We start from the raw sequence: 13,124 nt of genomic DNA, 5'->3' as shown, positions 1-13,124 counted from the left end.
AAGGGGGATGAATGAGGAGGTGCCCACCTCCCCTTCCCACAACTGGAACAGAGTCCAGGTGACTGCTGAAAACGAGACCAGCCACCACCTTCCTTCTCAGTCCCCCTGCTGCCCACTGGCTGACCCACATACAAAGTTCCTCCTCTGATTGAGGTTCTCCCCATGGCAGCCTGCCAATATGTGGGGCAACCTTTAGGAGCCCAAATGGCTCCTGCGCATGAGACTTCCAAGCAGCCTGCCTGGTGCATTCCTACAGGATGGTCAGCCTTGCAGTGGGGTGTGGACTGGGTGGTCTTTTGGCTCCTTCAAACACTCAGTGTGATTCTGTAAAGAGGCCAAAGACAGCTGCAGGATAGCTCTGTCTGGAGAGGCTGTGATGTGTGGCAAAGCTGGGGTGGGGAAAGAAAAACAGGGGGGTGGTGATGGAGCTGGATCGGAGGACTCAGACCTGGAATTCAGAAGCCCAAGCAGACAAGAGGCAACTGCTGTGGGCACACCCAGGGCTTCTTTGACAGTCACGCTCACTTTAGGTCTTTCTGACCTGGAGCCACATATGCTCTCCTCCCTCCCAGGCAGGACTTGCTCCCTATTCCCACAGCAAAGGTACCAAGACCTGGGGGGCTGTGTCCTTAAGACTCTCTGGGGATGACGGACCAGCCTCCGACTCAGAGGCAATGCTGCTCACTGCTCAAAGAAGGGCCAGAGCACTGCTCCTTAAGAGTGCGAGGGAGCGGCATGTAAGTGTGCCCAGCATCTCTCTTTCCGCCCTCCACCCCTGCCACAGACCACCCAGAGGCAGCAGCAGCAGCTGCCTGTTATCTGCCAGGGTTGAGTGTTTACCAATAACAGGACAAAGCATAGCTGAGTTGCTGGACTGCAGCTTTATAAGGAGAAAAGCCAGAGCCAAGCCAGCAGCAGGACACAGGCAAGGATGAGCTGCCTGGTTCCACAGCCTCACCCTGGCCAGAGAGCCCAGGGAAATATTTCCCCGCTCCATCGGACCAAAGTGGGCCCATCCTGTTCAGCGCCCGGTCTCCAGTCCAGGCTGGTCAGAGATCCACCACTAGGGCACACAGGTCACCCTGTTGGTGTCCGCTGCTGTTCAGAGGCAGACTGACCCGACGATGGTGATTCTGCTAAGTGCCAATAGTCTATAAACTTAAAAAAAGGATTAAATACATCTGCTGGGAATCAAATCTATCAAGACCAGTAGCAATGACAGCATATGCAATAGAGTCTTCATGTCCAGAAACAGCCCATTCACGCTGCTGCCTACGGTGACTGAAGTACGCCTCCAGGTGGCCAGGCAGGGAAGCTTCACAAAAGCAGTTCCTCTCCCTTTCCTCCTCCTTCAAAGCCTAAACAATTAACAGAGGGCTGGCCAGGCCAGTGCAGCCTTTGGTGGGCTGGCAACTTCTGTGGCATTCTTTGCAAGGCTAAACTGCAGGCATCTGGCTGCTCACTGCTGGCAACAGCGGGTCTGACCCAGAAGAAAAATCCTCGCGTCCACACAGCAGCGTTTTCGAAGAAGTGGGGAAGCTGTGCCCCCCAACAGCCCACTTACCAATCAGGGGGACCACGAGGATGAACTGCCGGCAGTCCAAGAGCTTGATCAGGCTGCCCAGATGGTCAATGAAGCCGTTAGTGTCTGGCACCAGGAAGACGGGGCGGATCTCCAGTTCCATCTGCCTCACCTGCGCCTGGTCCTTCAGCACCGCCTGCAAGAGAGGCCGGGCGTGGGAATGAGACCCAGCAAGCCCACAGCAGTCCCAGTGGGAATCCCAACAAGCACCAGACCCGCCCTGCCTCAGAAGACCAGCCAGATCCCCTTGTGTGAACACACACCCTCCTCCTCTTCAAATTCTCCCCATCCAAAAGACCAGTGCACACTAGGAACACCAGCATGTCTCCACTCATTTTAAATAATTAATTCTGCCAGTCGCAGGGCAGGGACATGTGAAGCACCAAGGCAGACTTTGGAAGCACTGGAAATTCTCCTGCCCAGTCTCATCTCCGCCTCAAGCCAGCTTCTGAAATCCCAGAGTTTTCAAGTTTACCCTCACAACCATATGGGCTGGAAACTTGCTTTGTGCACGTATTTTAAAAAAGAAACCCCAAGATTCTCAGTGCTATGAATCCTGCACTTGGGGAAAAGCCCAACCTGCATTTTGGGGATCTTGTTTACAATAAACTGCTACTTCTGTAGTTCCATCCTCCTCTCACAATGTTTTGCATAAAAACACGACAATCAAGCCACGCTAAAAATACGGCCATGACATCACACGCATTCCTATGAGGAGGAACCCTTCCAAGAGTCCACATGTGCGCCCAGTGCCCAGGAAGTGCCTCCACACTCCCTTGGCCGAGACTCCCAGGCTCCTGGCAGCGCTAAGTGAGGCCTGTGCTGGCCGTCACGTCCCATCCTGCCCCCTGCGTTGGCCAGGGAGAGGACGACAGGATGCGCGTAGCTGTGGGGCTGGTGCCAAGGCTCCCCCTCCCCCGCCACCACAGGCTGTTCAAGGAGCTGGAGGGGAACTTGCCTCAGCAGGGTTCAGAGGCTGGAGGGAGGTTTATTTGTCTTTGGCAGCTGCTGGCCAAAGGGGTACAAGGGGAGCGCCGACATCCGGCCAGGCGAGAGAGCGGAGAGAGCAAGGCAAGAGGCTTTCTGCCAGAAAGACACTGGAAACAGCTCCACCACCACCTCTGGAAAGGGAAGGGCATAGGGCAATTTCAGGGGAGGCTTAGGGCAGGTTGGCTCAGAGGGCACAAGGTCAGAACTCAACCCCCCGGGATGCAAGGAGGGGGCCCCACTTGCTTATTTGTAACCAGACTTGGGAAATGGCACTAAATGCCTCTGAGAATGGGCAAAGCTGCCTTTCTCTTCAGGGCCAGGGCTTCCAAGCAGAATGCCCAGTGTCAGCTGGTGGTTGCCGATACCTCTATCATGCCAGCTTCACAGGATGGGAGAGGCTTTCCAGGAAGGAGGAGGATGCCAGCTCTTGCTCCAAGGCTGGCAAGCAGCAGGTACAGACGTGCCAGCTGTCCGGTAGCAAGCTTGCTGGCCGCAGCCGCAGCGGAGCCGCTTGGGTGGGGATTGCCCTTCCGCTGTCGGCAGGTGTGCGTGGCTCTATGCGCGTGCTGGGTCATTGTTTCCCAGTGCGAAGGGTGAACAGGCTTGGGCTAAATTTAGACAGCAACCCCCGCCCCCGCCCCCACAGGAGAGTGGCTGGGCTTGGTGGGGACAGCAGCATAACTATTTTGGGCAGGCCTCCACTTCTCTTCCCTTCCCGCGGGAGCAGCTCCCCCTGCTGCAGCGCCCAGAAAAGAATAGGGCTGTTCAGAGGAAGGACTTGTTATGGTTCAGGTGGGATTTTTTCAGCTGTGCAGGAAATACCGCCTGGCCCGGCACACAAAGGATCAGGGCAGCCTTCACAGCACCTGGGGGGCAAAGCTGGGGAGGAAGAAATGCAGCCCACTCTTCCTCTTGCCTGGGCGGAGGAACCAGCAGGCGCCCCACCCCACACCAGACTTCAGCAGAGGCAGGTTTAGTTTGGGACTACTTTTCAGTGCTCAGAACATAGGGAGGAATGATTGCCTCTGAGCATGTGCAGAGTTATCTCCCTCCATAGTCACCTAGGACATCTTGCAGGTTCCCCCTTCCCTCTCTCTTTAGAAATTAACCACAGCTCTCCTCAACGTTCCAAGCTGGCAGAGCATTACTGTGAGCCAAGCAGACACACCCTTCTCTGCCAGGGCAGCCCACAGGACCATCCCAATTGCAGAGCGAGGAGGACACTCAGATGGCATCTAATGCAGCTCACAAACTAAGAGCTCTTCTTACGTTCATCCGTATTTGGTGCACAGGTCAGCCTTCCCTGAAAAGTACACAGGAAGAGGATCACAGGCTCCCAAAAGCAAAGATACCTGCTTCATTCAGGCTACAAAGAACACAGTGCAGTGTGCAAGTCAGTGAGGCAAGGTGCATGCCTTCAGCGGTCAAGCGTTGAGAAGAGGTGCTGGGGCCTGGAAGCCACCTCTGCTGACATGGAAGGAAGTTCATCCTGCCCCCTAATCCCAGACACATTTGGGTTGACACCACTAGCTCCACGTTTTTAATCTCAGCTCCACATCGTCTGCAGATGCACAAGAGATTACGATCAGGATGAGCTGAGAGGGGAACGACGAGCGACTGGATGGAAACAGGGCAGGTCAACGGGGCATCAAGATGACCCTCCCCACTGAAGAAAGGGCCAAGCTAGCTAGAAGGAAGGACAAGGGACAGGCACCCCAGCATTTCAAGGGCACATGTACTATCTGCCCCCCCTGTCCAGTGTAACAGGTTGTCAAATTGTGACAACCTCTGTCCACTCAGACTCCAGTCCAAGTGAACTTCCCCTTCTTGCCTCACTTGCCACTCCTCCCTCTCCTATCTGTGTGGGCCCTGGGTGTCAGGGCCTTGGTGCTCCCAGCTTGTGATTTAAGGCAGCACTTCTGAACTGCCTGTTTCCAGCTCCACTGTGGTTCAGGCTGAATAAAGAGCTGAGAAGTGTTCTTCTTCCAGTGCCATGTGAGTGGTCCGGTGGCCAAAGCCACTGGGGCCGCTGCACCAGGAGGCTCTGGAGAGTGGCCTTCATGTCACCTGGCTCTGGGTTAATCAAATGTCATGCTCTCACTCTCATAAACACACACAACCGTGAACCGTGCATGTCCACCCCTCCGGCTTGCCAGAATCCAGACCCTTTCCTCCTGGCAGGCAGAAGGCTCGCTGCAGCAGGCAACGGTGGGCCTGGAGAGCAAAGAGCGGTGGTTCTGGGCCTGCAGCCAATAGCCGGCGGGTACACATGTGCGCGCTCTCCCAGTAGGGCCTTCAGCGGCCCTGTTTTACAACCACCTCGGCACAGACTCCAGAGTTCACGCATATGGCTAGACAGATGTGTTTGGCTTGTGTTCAAGGCTGGGAAATGAAGAGTTATGGAAGTGAAGGGCCCTGGGCATTGCAGAGGATGGGGGGAAGCAGGGGGGAATTTCCCTCGGCTGCTGAGAAACCCTTCTCTGGGCTGGAGGGAGCCAGCCAGAGAGTGGGGTCGGGAGAAAGCCAGGCAGCCAGTGCCTGTGGCTTGCTCTTAAAGGGCCAACACAGAAATCTTTTAAAGTATGTGTTCGGGGTGGAATCAATGGTCCCGGTGCAGCTTCCTAGCAACAGAGAGGGGAATATGGGAGTTGAGGCTGAGGAGGTTGGCATGGAATATGCACTATGGGGAATACACAGGGGATGCCACCCGGCTTGGTTCTAAAAGGACAAGAACATGAAAAAATGGGGCAGAGCACCCCAAAAGAATACCGGTCCTAGAGACTGGTCTCCTTGGCTGCATAACCCTCCACCAGCCCCTTTGCCTGCTTCAGCAGGCCATCTGGGGATGGCAGTAGAGGAAGCAGCAGCAGTTCATCATGAGCCTGAGCTGATGGTGCAGCAAAACTAAGTCGGACTCCTTGCTGGCGACTGGCTCTTTAGTGCTGGTGCACTGTGGAACTCCACTTCTTTTCCCCAAGCAGTCGCCCTTGCAAATGTTTTGGTCAAGTGTTTTTCCCACCTTCCTTACTGCAGAGTAATACATGCCATACATTGGTAAAATCTCTTCCTCTACCCATAGCAATTCCCCACCTGAGCCTGCAGTGTGCCTCGATAGCCCAATTCGTGCCTGCCAAGCCTACCTGGATCTTGTCCTGGCGACGCTGCTGCTCAGCAACCTTCCTGGCCAGTGCTTGCTTCTTGGCCCGGAGCTCCTTGATATCCAGCTCTCCACCACTGCCTTCTGCCTCTGAGTCATCTTCAATGGCCTCAATCCTGACATCATCCTCCTTCTCATAGTGTGGGTGGTCAGGTGAAGAAGAATGGGGGACAGAATCAGTGCCACCAAAGCTGCTATAGAAAATTTACCCAGCACATTTACAAACCGAATCCATTTTACTCCCTTTGACTTTCCACAAGGAATACTAGGAATTGTAATCCTGCAAGGCTGACTGAGTTCACTGCTGGAGAGCTCAAGCCTCCTCACAGAACTACAATTCCCAGAGTGCATTGGAAGTGTCACCCCCAAGCTTGCCCATCTCCCTTCAAGAATAGCAACAAGGATCCCATAAAACCTTCCTGTTGATGCAGAAAAGGATATGACAAGCATGAGTGCACGCTTCAGGGGAAAAAGTCACCCCAAATTCCCTGGCTCAGATACCCAGAATCCATACATTCAGAACGCCCGTTATGTGTGAATGTTACAATTTTACAGGAACACACAAAATATTCGGCTCAGACCTCTAGAAATGTGATGTGTAAAGAGGCTCTAATCCACAGTGGCTTCTAACCCCAAGGCCTCTCAATAAGTGGAACAGACTCTGCAGCCTCAGGGCTCAATGCCTCCCACCCTTCCCTGCTTATCCTGACCTCCTGTGAGATCCTACACAAGACAAGCATGGCCCTGCAGAGCGGCTGGCAGGGACGCCACACACACACACACACACACACACACACACACACACACACGGCCTGTAGAGAACCCCGGGCTACAGGAACAAGCTGGGGCAGAAAAACAAGAGGAGAAATTCCTTAATCACATCAGGATGTGAGAGAGGCAAGGGAGGGCAGGGAAGGGGGGGAGAGAAGAGCCAGCACCAGTCCCTCTTCCTGTACGTGTGTTGGAGGCTGCTGTTCAGCACTGCTCCTCCCATGCCCCAGCTCCACTGCTATAAACTCGATCCTGAGCCTGAACCCTAACATCCCCCCTGCTCCTCCTCCTCCACCCCCTTCCTGCTGCGCCAGAGCTGCACATTATTAAAGCTATCCCCCCCCAATCGTATTTGCAAAGCGCATCTGGAACTCATCGTTGTTACCAGAGTGAGAGAGAAAGGCTCTTGGGTGGGACTGGCAGGAAGGGGCACATGAGCACAGCACACTTAAGAGACACTGTGTAGACCCCCTTTCCCTCCCTCCCACCGCCAGCTATAAATAGAGGGAGAGCACAGGCCAGCCCAGGCCCCGCTGGGGCAATTGCTCCTACTGCGTGCGCCCTTCCCACCCGGTACCTGATCTTCCAGTTGTTTTCCCTCTTGGCTTGCCGTTTCCTTTCCCATGGCGTCTGGGACGGGGGCCACTGACACATACTTTCCACCCTTGAATGCCAGCAATGGCTCTTCTTGGCCACAAAGGGCTTCCAGGAAATACTTCAGCACCGTGACCCTCTTGCAGTCGGCTGCAATAACCTACAAAGGGAGGGCAGGGGGGAGAGGAGAAAGCAGGGTCAGAGCATCAGCGGGCCTAATGAGAATCACAGGGAGGAGATCTGCAGTCTGACCACAAACAGACCTGGGTTCAAGTCCCACCTCTGACACAGATAAATGGGCAGGTTTGGGCAATGGCATATTAGGATCTGGGCTGCTTTCAGTGTTACTGTTCAGGAACATGATGATGTGATGAAGCACTTTCTCTTTCCACCTACTGCCCCTATCATGAGGGATTAAGGAGCTTCCAAATGGGCCTGAATCTCCGCAGCTCCTTTCAGAAATCTAGTATCCCTCTGCAAGAATACGAGCAGAAGGACCAGCAACTTGCCTGCCCACAAAGAGATGAGGCACTGCAGCTTTGACTGTGCTAGGGCCCCACCCCGAAAGTATGAGATAGCAAAGAGGGAGGTCAGGTGGGTTCTTTAATTTCAGCCACATCAACGTGAGATCCATGACAACCCCTATAATGGGAAAAGTGGATTTTGGACAAGGTCACATGACATGGGTTGAGAAAGGATCACAGCAAGTGTCAACACTCAACAGGGAGGGATGATTTTGGGCAAAGCCATGCACCTTCTGACCCTGCAGGTACTCCATGATGTATTCAAGTCTTAGTGATACTCTCTGAACTGTGCAGGAGACACAACATAGCGACCTTTTCACAGGTACAACTTAGATTGGTGGAGCAGTAGACAGAAAGCTCTCTTTTTCGTTTAGGTTTTAATCAACCCCTCTGCCCCAGGCAACTTGACAGTGTTGTTCTTTCGTATCTACCATCACCCCCAAATTCCTGTCAATCCTTTACTCAAATAGGAATAGGGAGACAAGAGGGAAGAAAAGTGACAAGAGAGTAGGAAAAGAAATGAGGAACATCCCATCCCAAATGACAGTCAGCTGCTCCTCACCACTCTTCTCCTCATATGTTGCAAAAGAGATGGCAAGATTTGACTGAAGGGCTCCCCCACTCCTTTCCTTGCGGGCATTTATTTTTCCGCTAAAGCCAGATGAGGCGGAAAGAATCCTGTGATGAATTGAGAAACCCATGAAGAAATCTGTGGCAAGCTTCCAGGCTTGCCTGCTCTCATGCCAGCCAACAAGAGAGACCAAGAAAAGTAAGCCAGGAAGCGAGTGGCTTCAATTCTCCTCTCAGCCATAAACCCAAGCAAGCTGCTCTCTCTTAGCCTCAACTATCCTTATCTGCAACAGCAGATACAACAAGCAACCCTGTAAGGTAGGCAAAGTTGCTTGTAAGGACTGCTGAGATGTATACAGAGCCCCTTGAACACCTGGCCTCAAATATTTATATTGATTTCAGCTTAAAACAGTGGGTGAGACCACAGTGAACCTCCTGCAGGAGGGAATTCCACTAGTAGTGAGCCAACACTGGGAAAGCCCTCCTGTGCAACTGCATCAGCCACACCTCAGATAACCAGGGAGCACACAGGAGCATCTCCCCAGAGGACTCCCCAGGACACATGTGGACTGATAGGGAGGAGGTGGTTCTTTCAGGTAGTCAGGTCCTAAACCATTTAAGGCTTTAAAGGTTAAAAGGTTCCAGCATTCTGAAGCGCACCCAGAGGCAAACTGGCACCATTAGCTCACAGGAGGTCAAAGAGACAGCAGCCCATAATAGATCAATAGGCTACACATGGTGAGTCATAGCTACTTGGGTGGGAGGCAACTCCATGGTGCCCAAGATAGGAAGTGAATGTGCTCTCCCTCACCAGCTGCCAGCTTCCTCTCTGCAGGCTAACTGGAGTTGCATGGCACATGACACAACAGCTACCTGAACCCCAACACGAGCCCTTTGAGTGTATGTCCCGCCCCCACCTCCATGGGAAGCCAGAAATCATTCATAATGGGAGGAGATGGCCAAAATCTTTCTCTGTAACAGATCACTCCTCAACTGTCCTGTGCAACAGCTGGAGAAGGGGGAGACAAGGGAAAGAGATCCAGACAGCAGGCTGGAAAGGTTCAGGAGTAATGGCACAAGGTTCCACCCTCTCTCAGCATCAGGCCTTCCATCTGTAACACTGGTCTGTTAAATAGAGATGAAATAAAGAGCACTGAGATAAAGTATGCAAAGGATTTGAAGGCGTAGTCGTTTTTATACAGCACATTTCCTATTTTTTATAATGTTTTTTATATTGTCCTACAATAGCAGCAGTCAAGGCCACATACAAAATAGCACCATCAATTGTCTGTCATAAGATCAATATAATCAAATCACAAAACCTTCTTTAAAACAGCAGCAGTTGCAAAAAAATAAGGGGGGGGTGATATATAAGTGTCCTTGAAGTAAAAGAGCTTGAAGTAAAACACCCGCTTAAGTAAAGTTCTTTACTATCATCTAATACTACTGAAAGAGGCATCCTGGCCTGGCCATCTTTTTTGGAAAAGGGTTTCATTATCCTGTTGAGCACCACTTCCAGGTAAGAGATCAGGAGCATCCTGGGTCACCAAATAGCACAGGTCATGTCTACCTGGCCAAGTGAAACCAGTTTCAAGATTGCTTAAAAATTCACAATACCCAATAAGAGAAGCCTGGGAACCATAGTTCTGGGAAGGAGCTAGGAATGTCTAACAAAAATTGCTCAAGACCCTCACAAAACTACAGCCCTCAGGGTTCTTTGGAGACAATTACTTGACAATTAAACCAGTTCAAAACCACTTTGGAACTGCAGGAGAGAGAGGCACCCTAACAATTTAGTGCTGGTCAGCATTCATCTCTGCTTTTTCCTCTGTTCCTGTGCCCAGGACTGGTTCCTAAAGCTCAGATTCTGGCATCTTGGAATTTGAAGCATCTAAGAATGTTTTTCCAAACCTGGAAAGAGATGTATATTTGGACCTAGCATTTAGTAGAGGTCGGAGTTCAGGCTTTTAGATGCAAGTGGGTTGAAGTTACTGGGTGACCTGAAACACTATAGCACTAGCCTACCTGGCAAGGCTGTGATGAGGATAAACACTAGCAGAAAATTATTAGTGCTATGCAAGTCATAAATTTAAACCATCAGTGGGGCCTCCATCATGGGGTTCCCTTGACACAGGACAATCTCAAAGTGCTGCCTCACTGCCACCAAACTGTGTCTGGGACACAGCCATCCAGGGAAGGTGCCACGCAAATCTGATCATGACTGAAGGGGAAGGCGGAGCTACTCAACAAAATTTGGGACTATGTGCTCACCTGTTCAGCAGCTTAAGACCACCTCGGTTCTGAGGACCACCTTGCTGAATGGGTGGATTTACAGCTTTCCTTTATCTCTGCTAATTACTGGCACCTTCAACTGACTTTTACAACTTGCTAATTTTATGCCCTGACTAACAAGCAACTGAGAGGCAGGTCAATTCTGACGCCTGCCCACGGCTGGGAAAGGGCAAGCTTGCCCCATACAGTCTGCCCTACTGAGGCAGCCCAGTGGCAGCAGAGCAGCTGCAGACACCCCGCAGGCTGATGTGGTTTCATGCGTGACTCTGAAGCGGGGGGGGGTGTGCGTGCGCACGTGTCAAGAAGTGGCCCAGAGCACTCTTGGCAACAGGCTGCTGAAAATGGCTGCCAGCAGTGCTCTTGCTGGCAGACTCCTTTGAGCACTTAACAGGTGATTAAAACATCAGGACAAGTTGGGAGTCTTTCCAACATCTTGGGAGCCAAGGTTCAGTTGGGCCATTGACAGCAAACCTTCCCTGCGGAGCAGCAAGAGGCAGCCCCAGCTTCTGGGGCAGGGAGCTCTGTCCTCCCAATTCTCCTGAACTATTTGACAGGCTGGGGAAAACCCAACAGCTTCGCCTTGGCTGGTATCCCCCGTTCAATGTCAGGCATGGCTGGCTTCACCCCAAGTAACCAGCTTGCAGCTGCTCAGAATTCCCCTCCCCTTTTGGTCCAAGGATGGTCCTGAGGACAAGGGTTCAGCCCCACTGACAAGTCGCTCTGCATAGGGCCCTGCTGCTATCTATCTCAAAAGGTGGGCTATACAGCTGATTCTTAGCAAACGGAAGCAGACCAGGGCAGTGGCGACAAATAGCCCTGTGTGCTACCCAGCAGCATCTCTTGACAATCCACAGAAATACAGCTGGGAACCTTATTTGGTCCAAGTCCCCTGAAGGAACAGACTGTCAGTCTTGCACACGTAGGCTCCAGAGGGAGGGAGTGGTTCTTCATTACAGGAAACCACAGGCTGAGGGAGTCCAGTGCATCCAGTGGGTCACCATGCATGTCAGGAAGCTAGCAGGGTTCTAGTGTTTGGACTCAGCTGGGCAGGATCAAGTACCACCAGACAGTCCTAGAAAGAAGTCACCTGTACATGCTGGGGTAGCAAGTAGTGTTATGGCCAAAACCCACCTGCGGGAACAAGCAGCTGCCCTGGTGCGCAAGATTTAAATCTCTCTGAATTCTGTGCTACCCTGTATGGAGCCTAAACTTGCCTGGAGCTCCTGGCTGTCTTCCATGGTCAACGAGAATTTTATAGCAAATTCTAGGATTCAACCACAAACGTTCAAGCTTCCCTGGTCACAAACACAAAAGTATCTTCTATGTGTCAGGAACTGGTAGGGATCTCTATGCGCCTGATCCTCAAGTGCCCTCACAGGGTGCTTTGAAGGCTGCAAAGAAACAAGCCTTGCCAATTGTCCTCAGGTCATTTAGTCACAACCAGCACAGGAGTGATAGGCTAGAGAGCATCTATGCAAAGGGCCACAGCCCTGAAGGGGTGAGCAGGCAGATATTTTCAACAGCTTGTTGCCATGCTGTGCCTTCCACGCCCACCCCCTTTACTTGGTTTCTCTGGTCATATAGAAGCCACATTATACCTAGCATGTTTTCCGTCATTCTACTGCATCAGGGGCTGCTTCAGCGGATGAAGTTTTTTGTGGCCCATAAGCCCCCTTAGGTATGGCTGACGCATGCTGCACTTCTGTGGGAGCACGAGCCCAAAAAATACAGTATTCAACTTCCTGAGAATGTTAGCATTAAAAAAAAAAAAGTTTCTAACCCCTTTGAAGGCTACTTGCTGAAATCTCAGAAGCTGGGATTTCCAGTGGTATCGGTACCTTTGCCTCTTCCATAACCAGAAAAACCAGAATTATACAAAATAGAAAACACCACAGAATTATGCCATTTGTTCAATTTGCATGATTTATACAGGTTTTATTTATTTATTAGATTTATATTCTGCCTTTCTCCCTGAAGGGCACCCAAGGTGGCTAACAATCAAAACATTAAAATGCAGAATAAAATACAAATAAACATTAAAAATAAAAACAATTAGATAAAATACACAGCAGTCAGCAGTAAAACGCATAGTAAAAAACATTAATTTGTAAAACTAGCCCTTACAAGGCCTCGAAGGATTCCGAAATAAAAAAGTCTTCAGGCCCTGCTGGAAAGTTAATAATGAGGAAGCTGTCCTCAATTCAAAGGGGAGGGAAGGTGCCACCACCAAGAAGAGCCTGTTTCTGGCCGCCATCCCCCTCACCTCTCTCAATGGTGGCACAACCAACAGGGTCCCCTCTGATAACCTCAGAGAATGGACTGGACTATACAGAAGAAGGTGGTCTCTCAAATACGCTGGTCCCAAGCCATTTAGGGCTTTAAAGGTCAAAACCAGCACCTTGAATTCAGCCTGGAAACGAACTGGCAGCCGGTGCAGCTGCCGGAGCAGCAGCGTGACGGAGTCAAACCACCGACCTCCAGCAACTACACGAGCTGCCGCATTCTGTACTAGCTGTAGCTTCAGGACTGTCTTCAGCAGCAGCCCCACTTAGAGCGTGTTACAATTAATCCTGATGTCACCATGGCATGGACCACCGTGGCCAGATTCACCTAGTACAGCCACAGCTGGTGCACCAGTCGAAGC

At 51.6% G+C, this 13,124-nt stretch overlaps 1 protein-coding gene across 2 annotated transcripts in view; it reads right to left on the bottom strand.

Annotated features, from left to right (window-relative positions):
* SMG6 (SMG6 nonsense mediated mRNA decay factor) overlaps positions 1–13,124 on the bottom strand; it is an 85,436-nt gene that overhangs the window by 4,784 nt on the left and 67,528 nt on the right. For both annotated transcript variants that reach the window (XM_066634779.1, XM_066634780.1), the window contains exons 13-15: positions 7,078–7,254; positions 5,713–5,859; positions 1,565–1,718 (exon numbers count right to left, since the gene is read on the bottom strand). In XM_066634779.1, coding sequence (XP_066490876.1) covers positions 1,565–1,718; positions 5,713–5,859; positions 7,078–7,254 — 478 coding nt within the window. The remainder of the gene's footprint in view (positions 1–1,564; positions 1,719–5,712; positions 5,860–7,077; positions 7,255–13,124) is intronic.

This window comes from Tiliqua scincoides, chromosome 8 (assembly GCF_035046505.1).
Source record: "Tiliqua scincoides isolate rTilSci1 chromosome 8, rTilSci1.hap2, whole genome shotgun sequence".
In the NCBI taxonomy this organism is placed as follows: domain Eukaryota; kingdom Metazoa; phylum Chordata; class Lepidosauria; order Squamata; family Scincidae; genus Tiliqua; species Tiliqua scincoides.
This window is presented reverse-complemented; position numbering and strand designations above follow the sequence as displayed.